The 26,747-nt window shown below is 36.5% G+C and overlaps 1 protein-coding gene across 1 annotated transcript in view; it reads left to right on the top strand.

Annotated features, from left to right (window-relative positions):
* Positions 1–26,747, top strand: part of LOC115215518 — a 530,737-nt gene that overhangs the window by 149,538 nt on the left and 354,452 nt on the right. Inside the window, exons 5-7 of the mRNA XM_029784691.2 lie at positions 2,167–2,400; positions 4,917–5,084; positions 8,559–8,798. Coding sequence (XP_029640551.2) covers positions 2,187–2,400; positions 4,917–5,084; positions 8,559–8,798 — 622 coding nt within the window. The 5' untranslated portion in view covers positions 2,167–2,186. The remainder of the gene's footprint in view (positions 1–2,166; positions 2,401–4,916; positions 5,085–8,558; positions 8,799–26,747) is intronic.

Below are 26,747 nucleotides of genomic sequence, written 5' to 3' on the forward strand. Positions count from 1 at the left end.
CTGTGTACACAACCATATGCTGCCATCTGTTGGTGCACTACAGAACTAGTCCAGGAACTTTTTGATACCATCTATATATATTCATACATATACACAGAAAAAGGCAAAGTTAAGGGAAGAGAAAAATATATGTAATATACATATTCATACACACACATATATATGCAGATATATGTGCATACACACATTTGGCCACACTCACGTATAAACAACTATATATTCACACACACAAACACATAAATATTTGCATATGCACATGTGTGTGTGTATATATGTATATATACAAATACACACAAGCACACACATATACATATACATACATATACTGAGGGCAACAGACCAAATCTATGGCAGGAGCAAAACCTCTGCCAGATAGAGGATGACATGGTGATGGAACAGTGATATTGACAAGGCCATAAAAGAGAAGAGGTGCATCTGGAAAGAATGAAAAGGTGGAGGTAGCAGAGAATCATATCAGAAAGCTAACAGGGAAGTTAGGCATCATGTTTACCTAGATAGGGCAGAAGCAGAAAAGAAGAGATTTGTCAATGTCCTGTAGCATGAAGATAAGAAACTTGAAGTGTTCCAGATTATGAAACAATATGACAGAGAGAATTGAGATATTGTGGAAGAGAAATATGTATGGATGGATTATGATATACTAAGCAGTTGGTAATTCAGTCAAAAAAGAAGCATGCGAGAGTTACAATGAAAGGCTATTGAATGCAGAGAAGAATAGGATAAAAGAAGTTTCCTTCATATGAACCCAGCAGAGGGACTAGCTATCTTAGAGGAGAGAAGTATGGTAGATAAGGAAATTAAAGATATGAAAATAGTGATAGACCCTGGTCCATCTGGGCTCACTGGTAAGATGTACAAAACATCTGTATAGTACAGTACAGAATAGTCACCCTCATAGTTAATCAGGTTATTCAGGAATGTGTAATGCCTACTGACTGTTGTAGCAGCATTATTGTTAGCTGCTACAAGTGTAAGGGAGATACCTTAGATAGAAGCAATTACAGAGGCATCAAACTTCTAGACCAGGTGAGGAAAATTATAGAGTTATACCCCAATTAATTGGGAGCGGAAGTAGGGTAGATGAAATGCACTGTAGCTTCACCCTGGAGAGAAGCACTACTGGTGCTATTTTCATAGTCAGGCAACTGCACAAGAAATCTTTAGTCAAGAATAAACCATTATAATTAGCATTTGTTCGTGTAGAGAAAACCTTTAATGGAGTACCTTGCTGTTTGACTAAAATATTAGAAAATCATCTGGTACATTGTTTTATAAATGAACAATATGCTGTAATAAAAAACAATCCATCCAGAAAATAATTTTTCAGCACAAGACACATTTATAAGAATGAATACATATTCTAGTGCACCACAACACAAGAACAAAAGCTCACCTGTATGTTTCAGTTGTAGGTAATCCATTTGTCTTCTGATGGTTTGCTTTTCTTTAAGATTGAATGGCCATATCATTTGATATGTTTAGGAGATTGTCAACCCTACTAAAATACACCATGAGAGATGTGTACAAATATATATTGTCTGCACCCTATGTATTGAGACAAGCTTTTGAAAACAAGTTAGAAAAATGTTCTGTAACACAAACGAATTCTGATTGAGATTTCATTTTGTAGATCAATTATTTTCTTTTATTCTTTAACTTGTTTCAGTCATTTGACTGGGGTCATACTGGAGCATCGCCTTTTAGTTAAAGAAATCAACCCCTATACTTATTCTTTGTAAGCCTGTTACTTATTCTAACAGTCTCTTCAGCCGAACCTCTCAGTTACAGGGACATAAATACACCAACATCGGTGGTGGGGGACAAACACAGACACCAAGACACATACATAAACATATACATATATACACAACAGGCTTCTTTCAGTTTCTGTCTACCACATCAACTCACAAGGCTTTGGTCAGCCTGAGGCTAAAGTAGATGATACTTGCCCAAGGTGCCACACAGTGCGACTGAACCCAGAATCATGTGGTTGGAAAGCAAGCTTCTTACCACACAGCCTAGAAAATCATGCACCACATGCTTTTCAATATTTAATACATGTGTGTGATATGCATGTGATATGTATTTGTGATTGGTTAGTGAATGACTATGAAATATATCTCTTGTGTTTTTCTTCCTTTGCAGTTGATGACAAGCCTGTTGTGATGAAAAAAGTTAGCGTACCAAGAAGTGCTACTCTAGGAGAGCTTGAGAATGTGAACTTAAATGATTGTAATGAAGCTTGCAATCAGTATTTGGGATGTAATTCTTTTCAGTACAATGAGCAAGATAAGTTATGTGAATTGACTAATGCGACTCAGTTGAATAATGAACTTAAACCCAACGACGGAAGCTGGGACATATACATAGTTTCCCCAGGTTAGTAGAGTGTTTTCACCTTATTTATTGTGTGCATGTCCATGTATTTATAAATAAATACGTGTGTTCAGAAAACAGATGTTCAAGGATGATGAGGATATATATATATATATATATATATATCATAATCATCATCATCATTAACCCAGGTCAGTAGAGTCTTTCCATATTATTTATTGTGTATATCTGTATGTATTTATATATACATATATGTGTGTGTATACAGAATACAGACGTTAAAGGATGATGATGATGAATTATATATTTACACACACACACACAAGGTGGTATAAAAAGATTCCTTGACAGGTTGTGTTTAATAATAAGTAACTTATTTACCTAAATTTTAACATCATCTTTGAAATAGTCACCTTTCACAGCAATACACCTGCTACTTTTAGCATCCGACTTGGAAGGCATTTTCTGTAAGTGAGTCAAGGACCTCCAGTGATTCACTATGGATTTTGACAATGATATTAAAGCAGCAACCTTTGAGCTACATTTTAATCTTCAGGAAGAGAGAAAAGTCTGCAGGTATTAAATCTGGTGAATAGGACGGGGAGCGGAAATGATACCATTTTGTTTTTATTTTGGTGAGAGACTCATGCCTGATGAGAATTCAGTGAAGAATCCTATTCTTCATGCTCCACAGATCCACACCACTTTTGCCAAATGTCCTCCATGAAATGTTTAAGAATGCTGCAGTAGAACTCTTAATTCATGGTCAAGTCCTAGAGGATGAATTATGAATGATGCTCATGGCAGGCCTTGCAGATTGATTATCCTCTTCCAGGGATGTTCTTCTACTTTTGAAGCAGCCATGCCACTCAAAACACTATGTACAACCCATTGCTTCATTACTGAAAGCTTGCTGAAGCATGCTCAATGTCTCTGTAACAGATTTCATAAGTTTAAAGCAAAATTTCACGCTGGCTGTTGGTTCCTGTCCATGATAAAATCACAGACTACAGCTTACACTTGATCACAAAAACACATTTTTCACAATTTGTGAAGTAAACACAATGTCGCTCAACACACTGCTTCACAAAGTTCACTCCTAGCTCTCATTACACACACAGCCATGTGCTGCCATCTGTTGGCATGCTGCAGAACTAATCTTCAAATTTTTTAATACAATCTTGTATGTGTGGTCTGATCAGCAAGTACCCAGACTGTTGCCATAGTAATGAAGCTAAAGCACACAGAGAAAAAACCACTTGGCACATATTGACTTTGAACTCTGCTGTGCATGGGCACTAAGTTTTAACATTGTAGCTCACAGCCACTGTTTACAGCAGAACTTGGAATGAAGGTTTCTAGCATGTGATCATCATTGACCATGACAGAGACATTTGAGCAGAGAATCTGCATGAAATTTTACCAAAAGCTTGGCAATATCTACTCAGAGGCCTACACAAAGTTTTCAAAACTTTTCATCATTCTCGATGCAATCAAGGAGATCTTGTGCAACTGAAACCTGAGTGTCTTTCTGGTCAGCTGAAAGCAGTTTTAGCACAAACTTGGCAGACATGGGTCTCATGCCCAAATCTTCAGTGATAATGGACTGAACTGAACTGTAACTAATCTGCACATCCTCTGATAAGTCACAGATGGTGATTCAACAGTTTTCCCTCACAGCTACATGCACATCTACAATGTTTTTCTCAGTTCTGCTGGTTGCAAACCTCCCAGAATGTTTGTCAATATTGACATATTTTTGGCCATCTTCGAAACGTCTGAACCACTCTTTTGTGCTATGCATACACTTCTCTCCATAAACTTTCTGCAACTTTGAGTAGGCCTCTGAGTAGGAATCACCATGACAACTTTTTCTGTCATCGTCAATGTTATGATCACCTGCTATACACCCTCTTCCAAGCACTGCTGTAAACTGCAGAAGTGAACTAGAATGTTAAATCTTAGTGCATATGCACAGCAAACTACAAAGTCAGTCTTTGCTTAGCAGCTTTTACTTCTGAAGATGAAAGTAGAGTGTGGTGCTGATTTTATACCAAAGTGACCAATAAATTTGCCAATAAGTAATAAAGAAGTGAATTGATTTATGAATAAATTTTAAATAGCTCGTTATATTTAGGTTCTCTTATGTTCTCAGATTTCACTTATAACCAGTAATAATCATCATGGCAATCCCTTCACCAGGGTATTGTTAATGAGGGAACATTAAAACTAGTGGAGAGGATATCAAGCTCCAAGTGTGGCCTGTTAGTAGGAAAGCATTTTCACACATTAAAATTAGCATATCGCATTCAGCTTTTGGTGAGGAGGACAGGAAGGTTCCACTCCCTTAGAAATTGGCCTACATCATGGATTGCATGTTCTGGTTTCCAAGTAACCTTCATCACTGATGTGAATGTGTGCATATGTGTGTGTGCATGCAAATGATTCAGTTTTATTTAGTCAATAACTTCCACTCTAAATTTGTTACTATCTCCTCATTCTCCCTTTCCTCCTGTCATAAACTCAAAATTGATATGAATTTCTGTCATCACTTCCAGTTGTCACAAAAGTTAACTGTGGAGCACCAAAAGATGTTGTTGGTGCATCTAAATCCTATGATACTACTAACTATGAATCTGAAGTGATCTATACTTGTCAAGATGAAGAAGAATTAAAGGCAACATGTAAAGAGAATAAGAAATGGGCTCCAGAAGTGTCTTGTAAAGGTAATGTAAATAGGTTCTCTTTTTGACTCTATCTCAGTAATTTTGTTTTAGCTTTGTGTTCAATTTCTATGTCAGAGGAAGTCTGACTGTATCCATAAAAATGTCCATTGTTCATGACTGGTAGGAGGGTCAGAGGTAGTTATCTTCAGACCAAAGACCTTCCTAAATGCTTGCAGCACAGTGGGCTTCATTAAAGATATTGAAGAGCCAGGTAATGTTATTAATTTGGTATATGGGTTAAGTCTGTCAAACAAGAGCAGTATACGAGGAAGTGTGTTCTTTCCATAAGTCCAGACACTACCACATTCTTGTTAAGTAAACTTGTTACATCCACATCTCTATCTCAGCCAATCTAGGTATTTTTTTCCTTAAATTCTACCCTCAGCTTTCTTCCCCATACTTTGTTTCATTCTCTGATACTCTGTACAATACAATTCACTGAATTTTTCTTTGCTAGAATTCAGCAATCCAAAACTTCTGATCCTCAAATGGTCATCCATTCCACCATCCTTAATCATAATGAGACAAATAATAATTGTGGTTCCTGATAGAAAGAGCATCAATAATTTTTCTATAGAAGGATGTTAGTCAGTATCATTACCTCCAATACTTGGTTGCTATTTTTTGTTGTTGACCCACTCCCATTTAGCTGCATTTGAACTGGAATCAGGAAGAGTTTGGATAAATACCATAAAGCTTTTCTTTCAACTTTTTATTTGGTATCCATGTATACATTAAAGATAAAGATGAGAATGATGATGCAATTCTGATGAATTGAAAATGAAAATTGCAGAGTGCCACTATCAAAGACTACATGAACTCCAAGGACAAGTCTCCTCTCCAGTTAATATTCTGTGGCATACAGGTTTATGCACTGTGTGACCCACCCATTCTCACATTTCTTTCAATAATTTTTGCTGGGGGAGAATATCTTCTTCTCCATCCTCATCTTCTTTACAAGTAAAACTTGAAAAATACAGATTAGGGATTGACCAAAGAGAAAAGTCCTCATCGTTATACCTTTCAACCTCATTCACCACAAACCTCTTTTGCTATAGCTAGCAGACAGGGCTAAAGGGACTTCTCTGCTCAGTTAGAGGAGGATGTGAGGTAAACATAATGATGGACTTGAATGCCAGCTGGGCCTGTCTCATACATGATACCTGCTGTTTGACATAAACCTACAAGTCAATAATGCCTGGACACTGACAGACATGTAAAATTAATTTGTTCCACCATGAACAGCACTGTCTGTTAGAACTTCTATGACTACATTTTATCTTGGTTTTGTAGAGCAATTTGATAACACTCTCAAGGGCTCCAAGAAGTTGCCCATAGTATTTCATGGCCAAAAAGTTCTTTGAAACAAATTTCCCACCTCATTCACATCAAACCCCAGAATATCTCCCTGAGAATATCAATGATCTTCCACTCAATTTGTCTTCTATAGATTACATGCATGTCACCTTGATTACTTTGACTGACCAGTCCGTTGGGCGTCCATTTGACACCGCTGGTCACAGCATGCTGTCCACTCCTCTCTGGATCATGCCTTTCTCATCCACGTGATCCCAATCGTCCTCCTGAAATCATAATTCCACCGTCGTGGAGGCCTTCCAGGTGGTCATTTCCACTCACGTGGGTACCACTTGATAGCTGCACAGGTCCACTGATTATCGGTGAGCCGGGCTACGTGTCCAGCCCATCTAAAGTTGTAGTGTGTATGCTCTGCAATGACATCCCTCATGCCGGCTTCTTTCTGATGATCTCGCTACTGATGTGCTCTCTCAACGAGATACCAAGCATTGACCTTTCTATGGCTCTTTGAGCCATTACCAGTCTCTGCTCTTCTCTCTTCGTGGTATCCCATGTTTCACTACCATATAACATTGCAGGTAGAACTGTACTGTTAATGAGGTTGGCATAATGGATGTGCTCAAGGAAAGGTTGGACATGACCACCTGCGCCAACCTCATCAACAGTACAGTTTTACCTACAAGTATGTAATGCCCACTAATTACATTGCCCAAGTCAAGTTTGATTTGGTATACTTAAGATTATATGAAGTACCCTGACTTTCCCATTTTTTAAATTGTGGCATGTGATTGAGAGAGATTTTGTTAATATATCTGACATGTTGGGCATACATATAGCAAGCTTCCACAGTGGCTGGCCCACAGTAAATGTTGAACTTAATATTGTAAGCTAACAGATTAGACACAGTTGATCCTAAGGTATTATTATATTACGCCCAACTCAATACAATCACCTGGCCCTTCAGATGCTTATAATGTTGGTGATGGACAATATTTGGTATAATTTTAATATATTTATTACATTAATAAACAGGTGCATTGACACACAGTTGCTCTTGCCGAATGTGGACTGCAGGTTATGACACATAGTTGCTCTTGCCGAATGTGGACTGCAGGTTACTATAGAGTTCATGACATAGCTGTTTCTTTCATAACTAGCTTATAAGGAAATATAAATACCACCACAGTGTAATCAATTATGTATTCATTATTTAATTACATGACCAAACATATTTAGAAATGCCATGAGTTTATGAAAAATACATGTCTTCTTCAAGCTCACTAATTGTCTACATAAAGTAAACTGACTTAAACTGAGAATCAGACCCAGATCATTGACTCACACTATTCAATCCATATTTGTAGTAGTGGAAAATACTCAGGGTCACTTTCTGCCTCAAAATTAAATAGAAAAATGGCTACTTATTGAACCACGTTGTGATGTCTAATTAAAATTACACTCTCAACAGCTGGTAACATCATTATGCTAATCACTTTTCTTGTCATTAAATTCAGAAGAGAGAACCTCGTGAGATAATCACTTTTTTTTCTCATCTCATTAATAGGATAATTTTTGAAGAAATTAAATTCCCTAGCTTGTTACATGAAGTTGTGAGTGTTCACATTAACTTCTTAATATTTATTTACTTGGTGATGAATATGAGATTTTAATTTTCCAAGACAAAACACTGCAAAGTCAATATAGAGATGGGCAATAATCTTTTCCATGACTATTCATATTCAGTTACATCCTTTCACTTTCTGGGTTCAAATCCCATCTAAATGTACTCCACCTTTCATAATTCTGCGGTTGATAAAACAAGCATTAATTAAGTACAGAGTTTTACTTACTTTAATCTACACTCACTGCAGAATGTGTTATCATGAATGTTTGTAACATCAACAATAATTGTAAATATTTTTGTTGGTGATGGATTGAGAGAATCATCAGAACATCAGATGAAATGTGTTGTATTTTTTCTGGCCCTTTGACTTCTGAGTTTGGATCTGGCTGGTGTCAACTTTTCCTTTTCCAGTCCAATAAGATAAAATACCAGTCAATCTGCTCCTACCTCATATTTTTGTCCATTTTGCTATATTAGAAATTATTGATTTTGTTTTTGTTGTTTACATTTTTTCAATCTTATTTTAATTCTAGTTAGTAAGATCAATTTTGTGAAAGTAAAAGGTGCAATTCTGGATGTACCTGGGAAAACTATGTTGAATAAGAAAAATGTTACAGCAGAAGCCTGTGCAGAAAAATGTTTGTCTGACAAAACTTGTTTATCATTTGAAATAACAAAGAGAAGTGGAAATTGTTATTTATCAAAGGCGACGGCAGCTTCCACCACAGAATTGAAAACAGCCAAAGACAGAGATTACTACCAACAAATAAAACGTAATTATTCTTTGTTTCTCTCTTCTTCTGAAACTTGTGATTCATTTGTACTTCATAGTTTATAAATAACCATTTCTGTAAAGATATTGACAGATTTATCTATAAGGACAGATATAAACACATTCCAGAAATCAGTAATTTTAGGAACCATAGATACTGTTAAGGTATTTTCACACTGCATTTGTTTATCTTGATCACTTTTCTGTAATATGTTTTCTTTTGTTCCTTTTTGTGTGCAACAAAAGAAACATTTGTCATTTTCTTAAACATGAATAGTATTGTAGTAGTGGTGGTTTCAAATTTTGGCACAAGTTTTGAAGGAACAGTGTTAATTCTAACCATCAACCCCAGTTCTTGACTGGTATTATTTTGTATCTTCACTGGATGGATGAAAGGCAGTTTTCCTTGGCAGAATTTTGAACTTGAAATGTATGAATTGGAAGATATATAGCTAGGTAGTATGGTATTTTCACAGTATCTCACCAATTGTAGCTCTCTTCCATAATATGATATCTAGAATTATAGAAGAATATAATGCTAATCTATTTAATTGTGTATTTCTGATATATTTACATGGTTATTATGGCTGGATGCCCATCTTATCACCAATGCTTTTACCAAACTTCTGCCTTATTACTTTAATATCTGAGGAATTGTGAGTGAAGAACAAGTTGATGAGGAACTGTTCTTGTCCAGTTATATTTTAATTTGCTTTGTGAGTGAATGTGAGCTCTGAGGCAAGAGTAACTGGTTTGTCTTTAGCAAGCTTTACCACATGTGTACATATTGCCATGCTACTAAAATCAGAGAAATTGTATGTTGGAACTAAAGAGTTCTCACAACATAAAATAAAAATAGTTCCATAGCATAATTAAAAGAAGACATCCAGCAAATTCACTTACATTCATCTCAAGAATTTTGTCCTTTCCTATCAAACTTTCCTTCTTGATACCCTTGTTAAGGGGAAATTCACTAGATCTTGTAATCCCTAAGTAAGAATATCCATGATTCCTAGAATGACATTCAATATTTCTTAGTCAAAAAGAAATGTGAGCCATTTATTTGTATATTTATGAGAAGCTTTAACATGACTTCACCGCAATATTTATCTTGGATACCATCAGGAAGTTCAAACACATTTACAGCTCAGATTTATAGATACAGTTGCACAACAATTTGAGGTGATATGAACAGCCATACCTGGATTCTTAAATGAGTTTGATTGTTGTCAATATAACTACATTCAAATAATTGGACATCACTGCAAACATAGTCAGGTACCACACAAAGTATACTCCTACAGAAAGCCTAATAAGATGAATGAACGCTATAAGAATTTCAATTCTAGCTTCTAAGCTCTAATATGACACAATTCTTGGTTCCAAGCTATAATATGACTTCAGAAATGGATATTTTAGACACGTTTTACAGCATACAAGCCATTAGCTGGAATGGAATTTCGTAAAATGTCCATAAAAAGCAAGCATTCACCACCTTCATAAATGAAGGCAATTAGAAAGATAAATTCATTCAGTCCTCCTTTCAACCTAAATATCTCCATGAATATTTTCAGGAAAATTTTATCATGCTTTAGACACCATTTTTCAAGTGCATAAGTATCACAAACTTATGAATGTGCATAGTGTTAAAATTTATTATTTTTATCTAGATAACAAGGCTTCTAGCATTGTTTTTTACAATGGGGAAAACATACACTTACCCAGACTTCATCCAAGACACCCACCTGTAACTGTTAAAATCAATGCAATTTCCCATGGTGAGAATTTTGTTGTTATGAGAGTGGTATGTATAGCAACCTTCACTCCATCTGATAGTCTCTGGAAAAAAATACATGGGACTTACAACCAGTGACCTTAAGTAAATTTTCACTCAGCATATATACTATTTCGAGTTTATGAATAGGAAAAAGCCCACTTCTTTGTCCTGTTTTCTGTGAAGACTTTAGGAACAGGAAAGTGATGTATGCTCAAGCTTACTCAACAGACCCTTCTCTATATTTACCTGCGGTCTCGTGGTTATTATTTGCTAATAAATAACCACGAGACTGCAGATTCAACTGACTTCTATCATTCTACCTCACAGTGGATTTAATAAACTGTGAACCTAACTATAATGTAAAACTTTCGAACCTTTGAACATTTTCTTTTCCGATGTATCCCCCTAACTTTTGCTTTTTTCTCTACCTCTGACTTCTTCATTCTGATGATGTCTACCATTGGCAATGAAGTAAAAATACAAATATATATTTCCCTCAGCATGGTACACAGATATGATCGTAAACTACTCTTACTCTCACCTTTCTTAACTAATTAAATAATGGCTTCCTAGCACAAAAGACACACTTCTTATTGTTATTTTTCCACCATTTTCTTATCGTCTATATAAATTAAACTACGGTTTACCCTCCAAATTACCTGATGCTGTATACCTTTCACCAAGGGCTATACCTACTGAAGTATTTACCAGGAGTGCTTTGGATATATCTATCACTTAGAGGGTTTAAACACCTGTAACTTGTACCTGCATATTATATATATATAGATAGATAGACAGACAGACAGACAGATATGTGTATATATATGTTTGGAAATTGATAGATATGTGTATATATATGTTTGGAAATTGATATATTTGTAATTTTAAAAATCATTAGGTAAAAATTGATCAATTTCACCCAATAAATGTGAAACAATTTTTTAGTCATAGATCTGCATTATTATGAGGAGTTTTTACAAAATAACCAATATCAGCCAATGAAATGTTGTATGTGCTGAACATTGTGTGGGGACCAAATCAATAGGACCTGCACTACACTCTGAGCTGTATTTGCACCTGAAAAACATGTTCACTCCCATCTTGGAAGCCATCTACTGCAATTTGCAGCAGAGTGTAAGGATTTGGGTGGGGAGGGGAGGCATAGTAGCACAGCTGGAGATGGTGCTGAACAAGGGGGATTGCATAGAATATTTCAGACCCAGAACTTTCTACAATACAAAGTTAAAGATTTTGGTAAATGTGCTTGTCCAGATGTTCTTGTTTTGATAGAGGATTGATCAGTTTGAATTAGTGAAAAACATTTGACGAGGTGGACTATTGCTACCTAGTAGCTGTTCTAGGACCTGTCAGGGTCCTTCTTCAGGGACTGGATCACCACAATGTACATTGGCATCTATTGAGTGTGCGTATCAAATGTTTTTTGTCCGTTGAGGATGCCTCTCTCAGCTTTTCAGTTAGTTGTAGCCCTGGAGCTTTTGCTGCTAAGGTTGGAGATTTTTAGGCTTATCTTGATATAGGCTACAAGAGGGCCATGCTGGAGGCTTATCTTACTTGATGTAGACTATAGGAGGGCCATATTGGCTTACCAGTACAATATCACTTACATGGTACTGGAGACTTTTGATATAGATGGACATAATATTGAAAGAGTATCTCATGTACTACAGCAAATTGGTGGTCATACAACAAGGCACATGGAGGGGCAAGCCCATGTTGGTCAATGGGGATTTGTGCCACCTTTACAAGCGTCAGTATGGGTGCATTTACATTGCACTGGCACAGGTGCTTTATACATGAAACCTGTTCCCACAAGGCAACAATATTAGGATTACTCAGCTGAAGAGTGATGCAGGGGACATGCTTGTATGTATGGATGGTCATGATTGTACTTAGCTCGACATGTGTTCTTCAAGCAGAGCAAACCACCTGAAGTTTCAATCCCTTGTGTGGACCAAATTCTGTAAGGCCAAAATTCTGAAGATCCTTTCTCACCACTTTGTACCATGTCTTCCTTGGTCTACTCTTTCCACAGGTTGCCTCCACAGTTAGAGCTCAGTGCTTCTTGATACAGCTATCCTCATCCATATACATCACATGACAATAAAACGTCAGTCTTCTTTCTTGCACACTACATCTGATGCCTCACATATCCAGTTCTTCTCTCAAATCACTTACACTCTACTATGCATACACACTGACATTACCCACCCGGCAGTGCATGCTGGCTTCATTTCTTTCAAGCCTTTGCATATCCTCTGTACTCACAGCCCATATCTTACTGCCATGTAGCCGAACTATCTGTACACAGGTATCATACAATCTGTCTTATTACAAACAGAGGTAGCAGCTCTCTGAACATTGCCTAACCCATTCTTATTCCAGTGACTATGCCTCTATTGCTAACTTGGTCACTTAAGTAATGTAAACACTTTACTACTTCTAAGGATCCACCTGGACATTTGAGGGAGTCTATGTTCTGTACATTCCTAGTGTTTAATGTACCGGTACATCTGCCACACACAAAGACTACTTTTTCTGTTGATCTTCATGTGATACCGCTGCACCCCTTATGTATCTATAGCTTTCACTGAGTACACTGTATGGAGCTTCTTCCAACACCTTTTCTACATATCCAGCAGGGCCATCTCCTTGAAAGAATCAGTGATTTGTTTGTTTTCCTACTTACTACGGCTTTGATCTTTGCTAAATTAACTTTAAGGTCCTTTGATTCCAGACCTTGCTTCCACACCTGAAATTTCTTCTCTTGTTCTGGTAGTGATTCAGCAATAAGAACACAGTCAGCAGTCTAGAGAAGCTCCTAAGGGCAGTCAGTCTTAAATTCCTTGGTTATAGCCTGGAGGACTATGATAAATAAGAGGTGACTGAGAACTTATCCCTGGTGGACTCCTATTTGTACACTAAATTCCTTTCAGAAATCATTGCTAACTTTCACCTTACTGACAGTATCCCTGTACATGGTTTGTGCAGCTCTCACCAACAACTAATATGTTCCTAGATTCTGCATTGCCCACCAGATAAAGAAACAGGGGACCCTGTCAAATGTTTTATCCATGTAAACAAAAGGCAAATCCAGAGATATTCTGGAACAATTACTTCACCTGAAAGATAGCATCAGTAGTGCTCAGTCCTGGCACCAATCCAAACTGCATCTCATCTAGGATAATTCTCTTCCTAATTAATTGAATTATAACCCTTTCTGTAGTTTTTGTCACCTGGTCCACTAATTTGATACTTTTGTAATTTTTTGGTTTAAGGTGTCACCTTTACATTTATAGCAGTTGACTATAATGCGACCGCAGCAGTCACTGGCTGTGACTCCTACATAGATAACCTGACTAATTATAAGGGTGACTATTTTATATTCCACTCCAACAGATATTTTGTGCATCTCAGCAGTGATTCCTGATGGGCTGGGGCTTTTTTCTGTCTCCATATCCTTAAATTGTATTATCTACTATGTTGTTATCGATTTAGATAGTCAGTCTTTCTGTTACGTCCACACTAGGCAGATTGATTGGTTATCAGGTGACTGGCTGGCTTCCTGAATTTGACATTGCAGATCATTAAGTTATTCCCACCACAGAAGTCCAGTAGCCTAGAAATGAGAAAATGCTAAGCCTGAAAGGTCAAGCAGAAGTCGTAAACAATTACATCAACTCGATCATATGTTACCACATGACTTTCATGCCACTCCAGTTCATTCTCTCAATGGAGTGGAACATCAACTCATCTACTTTTTATAGAAGTGATGTGTTTCACTAGCCAGGTGCTCCATTTCATATCAACACTCACTGAAAGACATACTGAGCATGCCATGGTTGAGGATGCAGTGACACCCACTAAAGCTGCAATATCTCCAGCTATTCCTTGTCATCATTTGTCAAATGTGTTTTCACAGATCTTCTCTTTGACAGAGATGCATTTCTGCACCAAGGAGATATACAGACAGGGTGCTTGGCATCTGAATGTTGTCAAACATTTACAGTCTGCTTCCAGTTAGGGAATATGGTTACTGGAAGTTCCATATTGATTTTCTTTCAGTGATTATGGGAGAACAAGAATGACTACATTCTCAAGGAAACTCTGGGTGTTAAAGGAAATATACTGGTTGATCTGTTCCTGAGGACTTTCAGTTTGGGGGTCCATGGAAAATTTGCAGAAATCTCTGGCCAGGCATTGCTGCCAGGAAGAGAATTGCAAGTTCAAGATAGATTCTACAGCCATGGAAATGACATTGGCAAAGCCTGTCCAAGTTGTTTGTAAAGTGATAAAACTGTTCTGTATGCATTTGTCATTTGCCTATGCTTTACTGATTTGTGGAGTTTAGATTTGAACACCTACTGTCATATGTCAGACAAATCAAGCTATCAGTCGACTCCATTGTGAAAATTATTCCACCACATTTCTTTAACCAGACTGATCAGAGAACTGTAGTCTGTCTGATGGCTTTAGTAAAGTAGATTGAATAGAAGGACTGAAGACAGATGCCTTTCTCTTTGGCCAAGTTCTCCACTTTTCCAAGTTTCACTTGCAAAGGAAATTGAAAGTAGAGAGGGAAGTGCTGTCTCCTAGAAAATTTGTTTAAAAGTGGGTAAGTGTGGTCAGCATGGTTGAAGGGAACAGGGCAGCTCTGAACATACACATTTATTGGAGAACTACTAGAATAGTGCTCATGCCTTAGTGTTTATGGTGGCCATGGTTTTGTGTTTTCATCAGTAACTCTGAGATTTCTTCGCTTTTGGGGAATTATTATTTTTGTTTTTTTTGGTTTTTCCCGCCCATACTAGTATGGAAGTCAGATGTTAAACAAGGATGTTGACAATGGCTTTCTTTTTGTGATTTTACTTTTTACATACACTTTTGTAATTTCCCACATTGCATCATTCTATATCAGTTCCAGCTTTTTGCCAAATCTTAGATGTTAATAAAGAAACATTAATGGTGTTGTTGTTGTTGTCGTCATCATTGGTAGTAGTAGTAGTAGTAGTATAGTAGTAGTAGTAGTAGTAGTAGTAGTAGTATAAGGGACTGAGCTGCCAGAATTATTAGCACACCAGACAAAATACTTAGAGGCATTTTGCCCATCTTTACGTTCTGAGTTCAAATCCTGCTGAAGTCAACTTTTCCTTTAATCCCTTAAGGAGTCAATATAATAAGTACCACCTGAGCACTCAGGTTGATGTAATCAACTAGCCCTCTCCTCACAAAATTTCAAGCTTTGTGCCAACAGTAGAAAGAATCCTAAAGGCAGCAAACCAGCAGAATCATTAGCATACCAGACATAAAGCTTACTGGCATTTCATCCATCTTTATGTTTTGAATTTGAATTTCCCACACAGTTGACTTTGCCTTTCATCTTTCAGCAGTCACTGAAATGAGTTGCAGTTGAGCACTGGGGTCAAAGAAACTGACTTACATCTCCTCCTCACAAAACTTCACATCTTGTGCCTATAGGAAAACGAATCATCATCATCATTACAGCATTATTACTCTTTCTAAGACAAAGAGCTTGCAGAATTATTAGCAAACCAAACAAAATGCTTAGTGCATTTCTTCTGGTTTTACATTCTGGGTTCAAATTCCTTTCAAATTACCTTTGCCTTTCATTATTTTGGATCAATAAAATGGATATCAGTTGATCATTGGAGCCAGTGTAATTGACTGAGCCCCTAACTGAAAAGTTCAGTCCTTGTGCCTATAGTGCAAAGAATCTTTATTTTTAACACTAATATTATGTTGTATATTTAAAACTTTAGATAATTATGTACAAGTACCTTATAACAGAAATTTTTTTAAATATTCGAAACTCATCTGGTTCATTATTTTCTAAAAGGATAATTCAATATAAAAATACAGTCCATCCATGAAATTATTTTTCTGCATGAGCTGCCCTTCTCAGATTTAATGTAAATTCTAGTACATCATAAGACACACATGGAACCTTGCCTCACTGCTTTAGGTTGTACATAGTACATTTGTACATCCCCTCTTCTGGTGGTGTACTTTTGTTTAAGATTAAATGATCATAAGGATACTTCACATACTGGTTGACGATCTTTTGCATTATGTTAAGATTCTACAAAAGCACACTGTTAGATAGGAAGGCACAAATGGATTACATGCAACTTAAATTTTGAAACTAGGTTTCAAATGTGTCTGAGATGGTCTACATTCACATGAACTCTGACTAAGTTGTCATTTTGTGGATCAATTAATTGTTTATAATGCAGGCATGTCCAAACCCTGCCTGCATGGAAAATGAACATTCATTGATGATGATAATGACCATTTAAAATAAATTATGCAACAGATGCTATATTTAATATACGTGTGTGAATATAAAATGTCTTTTTTGTTTTCTTTCCTTTCTTTTTTATCTAGCTGATGATGATGCTTTTACACTTAAAAGAACTGCCATACCAAGGCCTGATACATCTAATTGGATTAAAGGAGTCACTTTAAAGGAGTGTGATCATGTTTGCCTTCAAATTCCAGGATGTAAATCTTATGAGTATCATGAAAAAAAAGAATTCTGTAATCCATCTAATGAGTCTCACCTGACTTATGAACTTAAACCCAACAAAGATGGATGGGATATACATATCATGAGCCCAGGTCAGTGGAGTGTATTCATTTAATTTTATGTGTGTCTGCATGCATGTGTCACTTTGTGTGTATCTAGACATGCACATATTTATTATATATATGTTTATAATACACGCACACACACATACATATATACCTCAGTTCAAGGGAATATTGTAGCTTATGGTCAGCAGCTTGTTAGCATCTAGTATACATATGTCTTGTATAGAACACTCAAGGGCAAAAATAATAGATCAATAAAATTCATTATTCAATATATCACAGCCACTTTACTGTATATCAAAATTGATGACGTAATTTTAAGATGACAAAGGCTCCAGATTGAATAGCTATGTACATTGCACAGTATGTGATGAATAAACATAGGATGGAAAATGGACAAATAGACTTAAGTATTGTGTTGTCCGGAAAGTTCATGCTGATTTTTAAAGGAAAGAAAAAGGTCAATAAATACTTGCCATTACATTTTTAATCAACCAAATCTAAATCATTTTGTTGCACAATGCATCTCCATCTTTCTTTTAACTTGAAAACACCCTCTTCCCAGAATTAATGTGGTTTCGTGGCAAAGAATTCATCAAGGTATCTTTTTACGTCATCCACGGAATTGAAATTTTTACCATTAAGACTATTCCGCAGAGACCTGAATAAGTGGAAATCCGAAGGAGCAATATCTGGTGAATATAGAGGGTGAGGTAACACATCCCAGACAAGCTGCAACAATTTTTTTCTGGTTCCCAAAGAAACGTGCAGTCTCACATTATCATGTTGGAAAACAAAACCCTTCCTGTTGGCCAATTCTGGACGTTTCTCTTGAATTGCAGCTTTTAACTCATCCAGTTGTGTGCAGTATTTCTCAGAATTAATTGTCTGGTTACTTGGGAGAAGCTCATAGTACAGAATGCCTTTCCAATCCCACCAGACACAAAGCAAGACTTTTTTATGGTGAAGACCTGCTTTTGGGTCGCTTACTCCAGGATCGCTTTCTCAGAAAATTTCGGTAGATAACCCATTTCTCATCACCTGTCACAATTTGCTTTAAAAAAGGCATTTTCATTCCGTTTATAAAGTGAATCACAGATGGAGATGCGATCCAAAAGGTTCTTCTCACTCAACTCATGTGGTACCCAAACATCGTAGCGATTTATGTTCCTAAGCTTTACCAGGTGCTCATGAACAACAAATTTTTGATAGGTTGAGGCTTTCTGCCAATTCTCAGGTTGTGCAATGTGGGTTATTCTCAATTAATGACTTGATTTGGTCATCATATGTAGTGGATGGTCTGCCTGATCGCTCTTTATCAATGAGTCTCCAATCTCCAGCTCAGAACCTTGCGAACCACTTCCGTACAGTTCTTTCAGATAAAGAAACATCACCATAAACTGTGCATATTTCTTTGGTTGCTTGTGAGGCATTTTTCTCTTTACGGAAAAAGAAAAGCATCAAGTGCCAAAAATGAACTTTTTTATCTTTCATTTTAAAGGGTTACAGAATTAACATGGGTTATAAGAACATAAACCTTCTTCAATGAAAAGATAGCTTAAACTATGTTCTAAATGGAGGTGTAGTCAAATCCTATTTTATGGACTTAACCATGTTCTAAAATAAGTTGAAAGGTAAGCTACAATAAATCAGCATGAACTTTCTGGACAACCCAATGCAATGCACTTAATGGAGAAATGCACTTCAGAACAGTACATATTTCTGAAGCAGAAAATTTCAAACTATAAGTGTAATTACATCATAAAATAATGATATAATATGCTTCATCTTCAGGTATGACACCACTTAGATCAAATCAAATTCCACATTTAGTATTGATGCAAATATCAAGTGTATTATGACATAACTACACTTATGATTTGAATTTTTCTACTTTGGTAATGTGCTGTATTTAACTGCATTTGTTCATTATTATTATTCATATGGCAGTTTGACCAAGGGAGCCCGACAGAGTAAGTACCAGATTTGAAAGCGGGTACTTATATACACACACTTATATACACACACTATATATATGTGCGTGTGTGTGTGTATGTGTGTATATATACACATAATTATAGTGGCCATCCTTTGACACGGGATTTATTGCTCCTGGAAAAAGTTTCGAGAAATTGCTAAAGATTAGTTGAGTACAGAATTGATAGTATTTTCTGATTGAGATTTATAAAAATTATAATTATTAACATGTCATTTTGAAAAAATGGTGGAATTTCAGAAAATGTTGCCCACATAAGTTGGATTTTCTTCATTTTGACAGGGATTTTTCCTTTTTTTTACTATGCACATCAAAATGAAGCAGAGTAGCCTTTTATGAAAAAGGATGTGAAAATCTAAAATTTTTTTCTCACCCACTCCTTCCTAGGACCCTTTTAAATTATTTTCCAATCCTACACTTAGAAACGAGGTGGGGAAGCTTATATTTTTTTAACTAGACGTTGAAATTTATGAAAATCCACAATTGTGTGATATTGAAACATGACTGCAATGACCATCATCATTCTTTCCCCACTCCTTTTATTTTAATGCATTTAGATTTTTTGCAAACAACTTGCAGATGCAAGTGCCACCAGTTGAAAGCTCTGCATAACAGATGCTAGCAAACATATGAGGTCATCAGGAGAGAATGTGCACCATTTTGGGGCCTAATTCTCAATGGCGTCATTGTGCACCAGCCCCATCAGCACCTCACTGAAATGAGGCCCCACTTGCTAGATCAACTGGTTATCAGGTTTTGCTCAATATTCTTCCAGCCATTGCTCATCATCTCTTTTTAATCAAATCCAGTAGTTTGCATTTTTCGCTGTAGTTTTGATATCACTCATGGTGGTATATGCTTTACAATGAGTTAGGCATAATGGTAACAACCGTTGCCTCACACTGTGTCCAAGAAACCCCTACATCTAACTTTGATTTTAAAATAATCTGCTTTCCAGCAAGCATCTTCACATTCTTCAAGGAGGTTTTCATAAAGATCAATCTTTCAGACCCAAGTGGCATCAATGCTATTTTCATGAGGAACCATTAACTCAGCTAGATTTACAACTTTCCCCCATCATTTTCAAGTTTGTGGTGAAGAAAATTTTTTTTTAAATTCCTATCAAAACAGAAAATACATGTGGATGACCTATTCTGAAATAGCACCAATTAATAAATTGATTGATTTCTCTTCTCACCTTTTCCTTATATGGTATGAAACAGTCAAATTTCACATCATTAAAAATAGAAAAACATGCATGTATACATACACGTTTTTATATGTGTAAGCAAATTTCTTCAATTTGATTCATGCAATATGTTTTATTGTAACATTGTCATTATTTCCTCATTCTTACCTTCCCACTAAAATGCACATACCATTGATGTCAATTTCTGTTTTCAATTCCAGCTATTGACAAAATAAACTGTGGACAACCAAGAGACATTGCTGGTACATCAAAGTCCTACAGTTCCACCAACTACAGAGATGAAGTGACCTACACATGTCCACATGGAGAAAAACTAAAATCAAAATGTGGAAAGGACAAAAAATGGACTTCATTAGATTCTACCTGTGAAGGTAATGCAAATAGCTTCTCTCTCTTTTTATCTCTGTCTATGTATTTTGTTTTATTTTTATGCTAAATGCCTTTGTTAGAGTAGGACTGGCTGACTCTATGGCAATTTCTGCAGCGATTATGGATGGAAGGAGGGAGAACAGAAGCTATCCTCAGTTCAAAGACCTCCCCAAATACTTGCAACAGAGTGGACATCATTTATTCTACCCAAGGGCCATGTATTAGATTGGATGATGGATTAAGTCCACCAACCATATAGGTGATACGTGGCAGTTTCTCCCTCCAACAGCCTTCCACAAAGCTTTCGTCTACTAAATTTCATCCTTAGTTGTGGAGCAAATTCTTAACCACATAAGCAAGACTCCACTCAGGACCACAGAGTTGTGAACGAACCTTCTTAACCTCACACTCATACCCAAAGGATTCTATGTGTGTCTTCTCTTAATTTCTAACTTTTTCACTTGAGCTTTCTGAATCTTGTCAGTGGTGGAGGTTGATGGGTATCCTGTGCCCTCTTCATACTGGTAGCCAGAAACTGCAAGAAGCCAGTTGTGTATGTGTGAGCACAAGCATCTTTCTGTCTATGTTTGTTCCCCACCACCACTACTTGAAAATGGTGTTGGTTTGTTTACATCCCTGTAACTTAGTGATTCAGCAAAAAGAATAAATACCAGTGCTTTAAAAAAAAAGTACTGGAGTTGATTCATTCAACTGAAATTCTTCAAGGCAGTGCTCCATCATGGCCACAGTCTTATGACAGAAACTAGTTAAAGATAAAAAATTCTAATTCAATTAAGGGAGCTCATATGATATTTAGACTATGTATCAGTAAGAATCAGAGGTAGATGTTTGACCACAATTAGGTTTGTGGTAAAATTTAAATGATTTTGAAAATTTATGGTCACATATAGAGAAGGCTTCATGTTGCTCCTTTAATAATTGTGTGGGGATATGTGATAGGATTTATATAGACTCCTTCAAACATAGCTATCAGGGGGCATTTTAGCCTTGGTATGGAGGACCTGAGTCAGTGATGAACCAAGCTGTATCATATGATAAGGTAGTGTATATGTTCTGCAAAAGATGTAAATCTACTGTCTTTCATATTTAGATGAGTTTAACTGCACTGAGTATCTTTGCTTAAAATGAATATAAACCTTGGTTGAATTTTGGAGTTAAGGACTGTGCACTTATAAACTACATTAAACTTCCTGCACTGAACTTGTAACAGGCATTTATCCCAAATTTTGAAGTTATATATGTATGCAGACAGACAGACAGACATAAATATCCAAAAGCCAAAACCTGGTTTATCGATATCCCTAATTGCATAATATTTTTATTTTGTGCTGTTAAATGTTTTAATTCTTTCTGTTTTCCTCGCATACTGTTTTTCTCTGTTATCTTAGTGCAGTATGGTGGATTAATTTAAGACTTCAGCTCTTATTTCTAGCAGGTAGATGCTTGTTAAGCATCATTACGCTTCGTGCAAATTTATAAGTCATAGCTATATAATGCTATTGCACCTGCAATCCACCTATGTCACTGCTGGTGATATCAATTTTAAAATTTATCCACAGATGATGTGAACAGTAGTGACATCTGGTTTCAAATCTCAGTGTTTGAATGTTTTACATACATACATATATATATATATATATATATATATATATATATATTCTGTTGTGTCTGAGGAGAGTCATTTTATTTTTGTGCCTTATAATTTAACACACTCACCGGTAAAATTTCCTCTTATTATTTATTTTTATTTTCCTAAAATTGTTGTTGCATCTTGCAACCTTTCCAATGGTCTTGAGAGTCAAGACTATTGAAAATGACTCTCCCCAGACACAACAGAATATGTTTCAACACATGAACTCACATAAAGAATCTTGCAAACCAAATCCAAAAATGAAATATATATACACACACACACACACACACATATATCTATATGTATGTATGTTGATAGATATTTAGGTAAGTAGCTATGTATCTAGATAGGTAAGTAAGTAGGTTAGTATAGTGGTTGATTGGTTCATTGTAATATGTGGGTGGAGAACACCATATATCAGGCACTTGTAGAACTTTATTTTACTGAGGTGGGCAGGTTGTCTACTTTGTATACTCAGACAGCTCCATCCTTTGTCATCCCCTTTGTGTGGTTCAACATTTAGAGATCAGCTCACTACCTGACCTAATATCTTACTGGGTCTTCTTCTTTCATAAGTTCCTTCCACTTTAAGCGATTGGCATCTTCTTTATATAGCTGCCTTCATCCAGACATATCACATGGCCAAGTCACCAGTCTTCTCTCTTGTACATTATATTACACCTATTATGCCTAATTTTTCTGTCAACACATTTAAACTTTTTAGAGCATGCAAGCTGATATTACACGTTCTGTGGAGCATACTAGCTTCATTCATCTCTACTCTTTGCAAATCCTCTCCATTCACAGTCCACATCTATTGCTATATAGTATAGCTGTTTGTACACAACACATAAAATCTGCCTCTCACTCAAAGAGAGAAATGTTTTGTTGCTAACAAGAGTAATAGCTCTCTGGACTTTCTCTGTTTCATTTTTAATCAAGCAAAAATACATTCAGAATATCTTCCTCTACTGCTAATTAGGTCACCCATGTAACAGACACTGTCTACAACCTCTAGGAAGCCTCCTGGAAAATCCAATTCTTGTGTGTCCTCAATGTTTATTGTTCCTGCACATCTGACACATACAAAGGCTACTTTCTCTGTTAACATACCTGTAATTACACTGCACTTCTGATGTGTGCATGTCTTACCCTGAGTACCATATTGAATTCCAACCAACATCTTTCCTACTTATTTAGCAGGGCACGCACATAATATATATGCAACATTGATGTCAATTTCTGTTTTCAATTTCAGCTTTTGAAGACATTGACTGTGGAAATCCAAAAGACATTACTGGTGCAGCAAAGTCCTATGAAACCACCACTTATAAATCTGAAGTGACCTATACTTGCCCAGAGGGAGAAAAACTAAAGTCAATATGTGAAAAGGACAACAAATGGACTCCAACTGTGGAAACTTGTAAAGGTAACATATGCTTCTTCTTTCTGTTCTCTCTGTCTATGTAATTTTGTTTTAATTTTGTGTTAAAGAGGAAGACAGACTGAATACATGACAAGTTCCTCAATGTATGTGGGGGAGAACTCAGACCAGGGACCTCACAAATGGTTGCAGCAAAGTGGACATCTTTAATTCTACCTAAGGGCCGGGTAATAGCATTACACTGGATGATAGCTTGATTCCACCAACCAAGAGCTAGAAGTGTAGACAGTTTTTCCTCACCTCTTCCACATAGTTCACATCCATACATTTCATTTACAAGGCTTAGTTGTGAAGTGAATTTTTAACCATACAGAAAAATTCTACCTTGTACCTTATGTTTGTCAAGTAAACTTACTACCTCCATCTTGATAGCTTTTCTCTTAACTTCTAGCAGGACATTTCTCTACCATACTTTGCTATCATCTAGAACTCTGTAAATATAATGTCTGAGTTTTTATTTGCTAAAATGTAGCAATCCCCTAATACAGATTTCTGATGCCCTTGTTATCTTTCATTCAACTACCTATAATTATAATACTACTAATAACAATAATGGTTTCTGATTTAGGCACAAAGCAGTAGTTTTTAATGGATTGCATTTAGTCAAAACCATGAACACTGCTAATTGCCTGGCACATTGTTTTATTCATCCCCACAAGATTGAAAGCCAAATTTGACCTTGGTTTAATCTGAACTGATGGCCAAAAGAGCCTGATTACTTATTGTAAAGCATTTCTTCTAATATTCTAATTAGTACACATCATCATCATTATTAACATCATCATAATTTAACATCTGTTTTCTATGCTGGCATGGGTTGGACAGTTTGACAGTGTCTAAATAACTGCAATGCTGCATTAGGCCTAATATCATCTTTGGCATGGTTTCTGGATATTTTTCCTCACACTAACCACTTTACAGTGTGTACTGGATCCCTTTCCTTGGTTCTGGTAAGATCACCAGTAGCTTGCAAGACAAAATACAGAAATGGTAACAAAATGCCCCCTAAGCTAAGTGGGAGTGTATTTGAGAGAGTGAGAGGTAGATTTGTGCTGTGTGTTGAAGGCTAAGGTATGATAGAGCGACAAGCATAGGTGTCTTACTATAGAGGAGATACACTGGTACTCCATATTACATGATGATAGGTAAGAGTAACTATAAAAGAGATAAAGTTGGTGATAGAAGGGTACTAGATCTTGCTCTCAAGGTAAAAGATAATGAATATAAGGGAGAATATAGATTGTGGATAAAGAAGGAAGAAAAGGATGCGTAATTTCATAAGGGTGTGGGAAGAGATGGGCTAGAAGTGAGTGTATTGAGTGATAAAGGAAGATGACGCTTTGGCTGATGGTAAATATCGGTATAAAGAGAGAGGTGAGAGATAGAATTGACTCAAGGAGGAGGAAGTGACGAGTACAGTAGCAATGTCATATATTTGTTAGTAGATGAGAAAATAGGGAGGTGATATATAGGGTTTCAAAGTGGAGGGAGGTGAGAGTATGATGAAATGTGGAAGTTATGGGTGTTAGAAGATCATCAGGGTGGGTATAGTGAGTGGGGAAACAAATGTGGGAGAAGGGGTCATTGAGAGTGTGTAGAGAACAATAATAGATAGGAGTGATGTTGAAGATGAGGTGTGGCAAATGTAATATGTAGCCTAGTGTGGAAGGAGAAACTACTGAAAGTACAGAGAGTGGGGTAATATATGGAAAGTAGTATGAACAGGGATGATAATGAAAGAGAGAGGGATGTAACTGGTAGTGCCAGAGGTGAGGATGAAATATGTGCTGATTCTGCCCTCAAATGACTTCAGCAGCTGAGTAGTACCATGTACACATTGAATATAAAAATGAGGATAATGTTACAATCTTCTTGAATGTAGAATAATCTCTGTCCAGAAACATTTCAAGAAACCTGCCATCAAAGATTACCTTGGACTCCAAAGATCACTGTGTCCTCTCCAATTATTGTTCTCTGAGCTACAAATAATCCTCATCCACACAAACCAATTTTGCCACTCTCACATAATTTCCCCTGAAGACAGTAGCTTCCTCTCCATCCTCAAATTCTTTACAAATGCAGATTAGAGATTGACCAAAGAGCAAACACACTGTTGTCTGACCTTTCAGCCTCATCCATCATGCAACCTCTTTTGCTATCAAACACAGAAATACTGCCCTCACTTCCTTGATAAAGAGTATGAGGTAATCATTCCACACATAACAACAGCTATCTGACATAACTTCATAATGCAGTGGTTGCTTGGACATTGAATAAGTGCATGCTACATGATTTCATTTTACTTCATGCTTCTCAAAGAGGTTGGCTTCCCAATGTTCTTCCCTGAGGAAAAGTCTTCCAAAACACATTACCAGTTCATTGTTGTCATCGATGACCAAAGCAACCCCGAGAAAAAGGTAATTAAAATTCATTAAAATGACAGATGTATTGGACTTTCAAAGAGGTCAAATTGTTGGTGCTCATATGACAGGTGCTAGTGTAACGAAAACAGCTGAAATGTTTGGTGTATCAAGAAGTACTATCTCGAAAGTAATGATAGCCTTTGACAAAGAGGGAAAAACCTTGTTGAAACAAAACACTGGAAGAAAACCAAAACTTTCAGATAGGGACTGTTGGACTTTTACACGAATTGTTAGAAAGGATCACAAAAGTACTGCTCCCAAAATTACTGCAGAGCTTAATGACCACCTCGAGAACTCACTTTCCACAAAACCTGTTCACTGGGAGCTGCACAAAGCCAGATTTCATGAGAGGGCTGCAATCAGAAAACCACTACTTTCAAAAGCAAACGTTGCAACATGTTTAGAGTGGAGTAAAAATCTACAGAATTGGTTCCTAGATCAGTGGAA

This window comes from Octopus sinensis, linkage group LG9 (assembly GCF_006345805.1).
Source record: "Octopus sinensis linkage group LG9, ASM634580v1, whole genome shotgun sequence".
Lineage (NCBI taxonomy): Eukaryota > Metazoa > Mollusca > Cephalopoda > Octopoda > Octopodidae > Octopus > Octopus sinensis.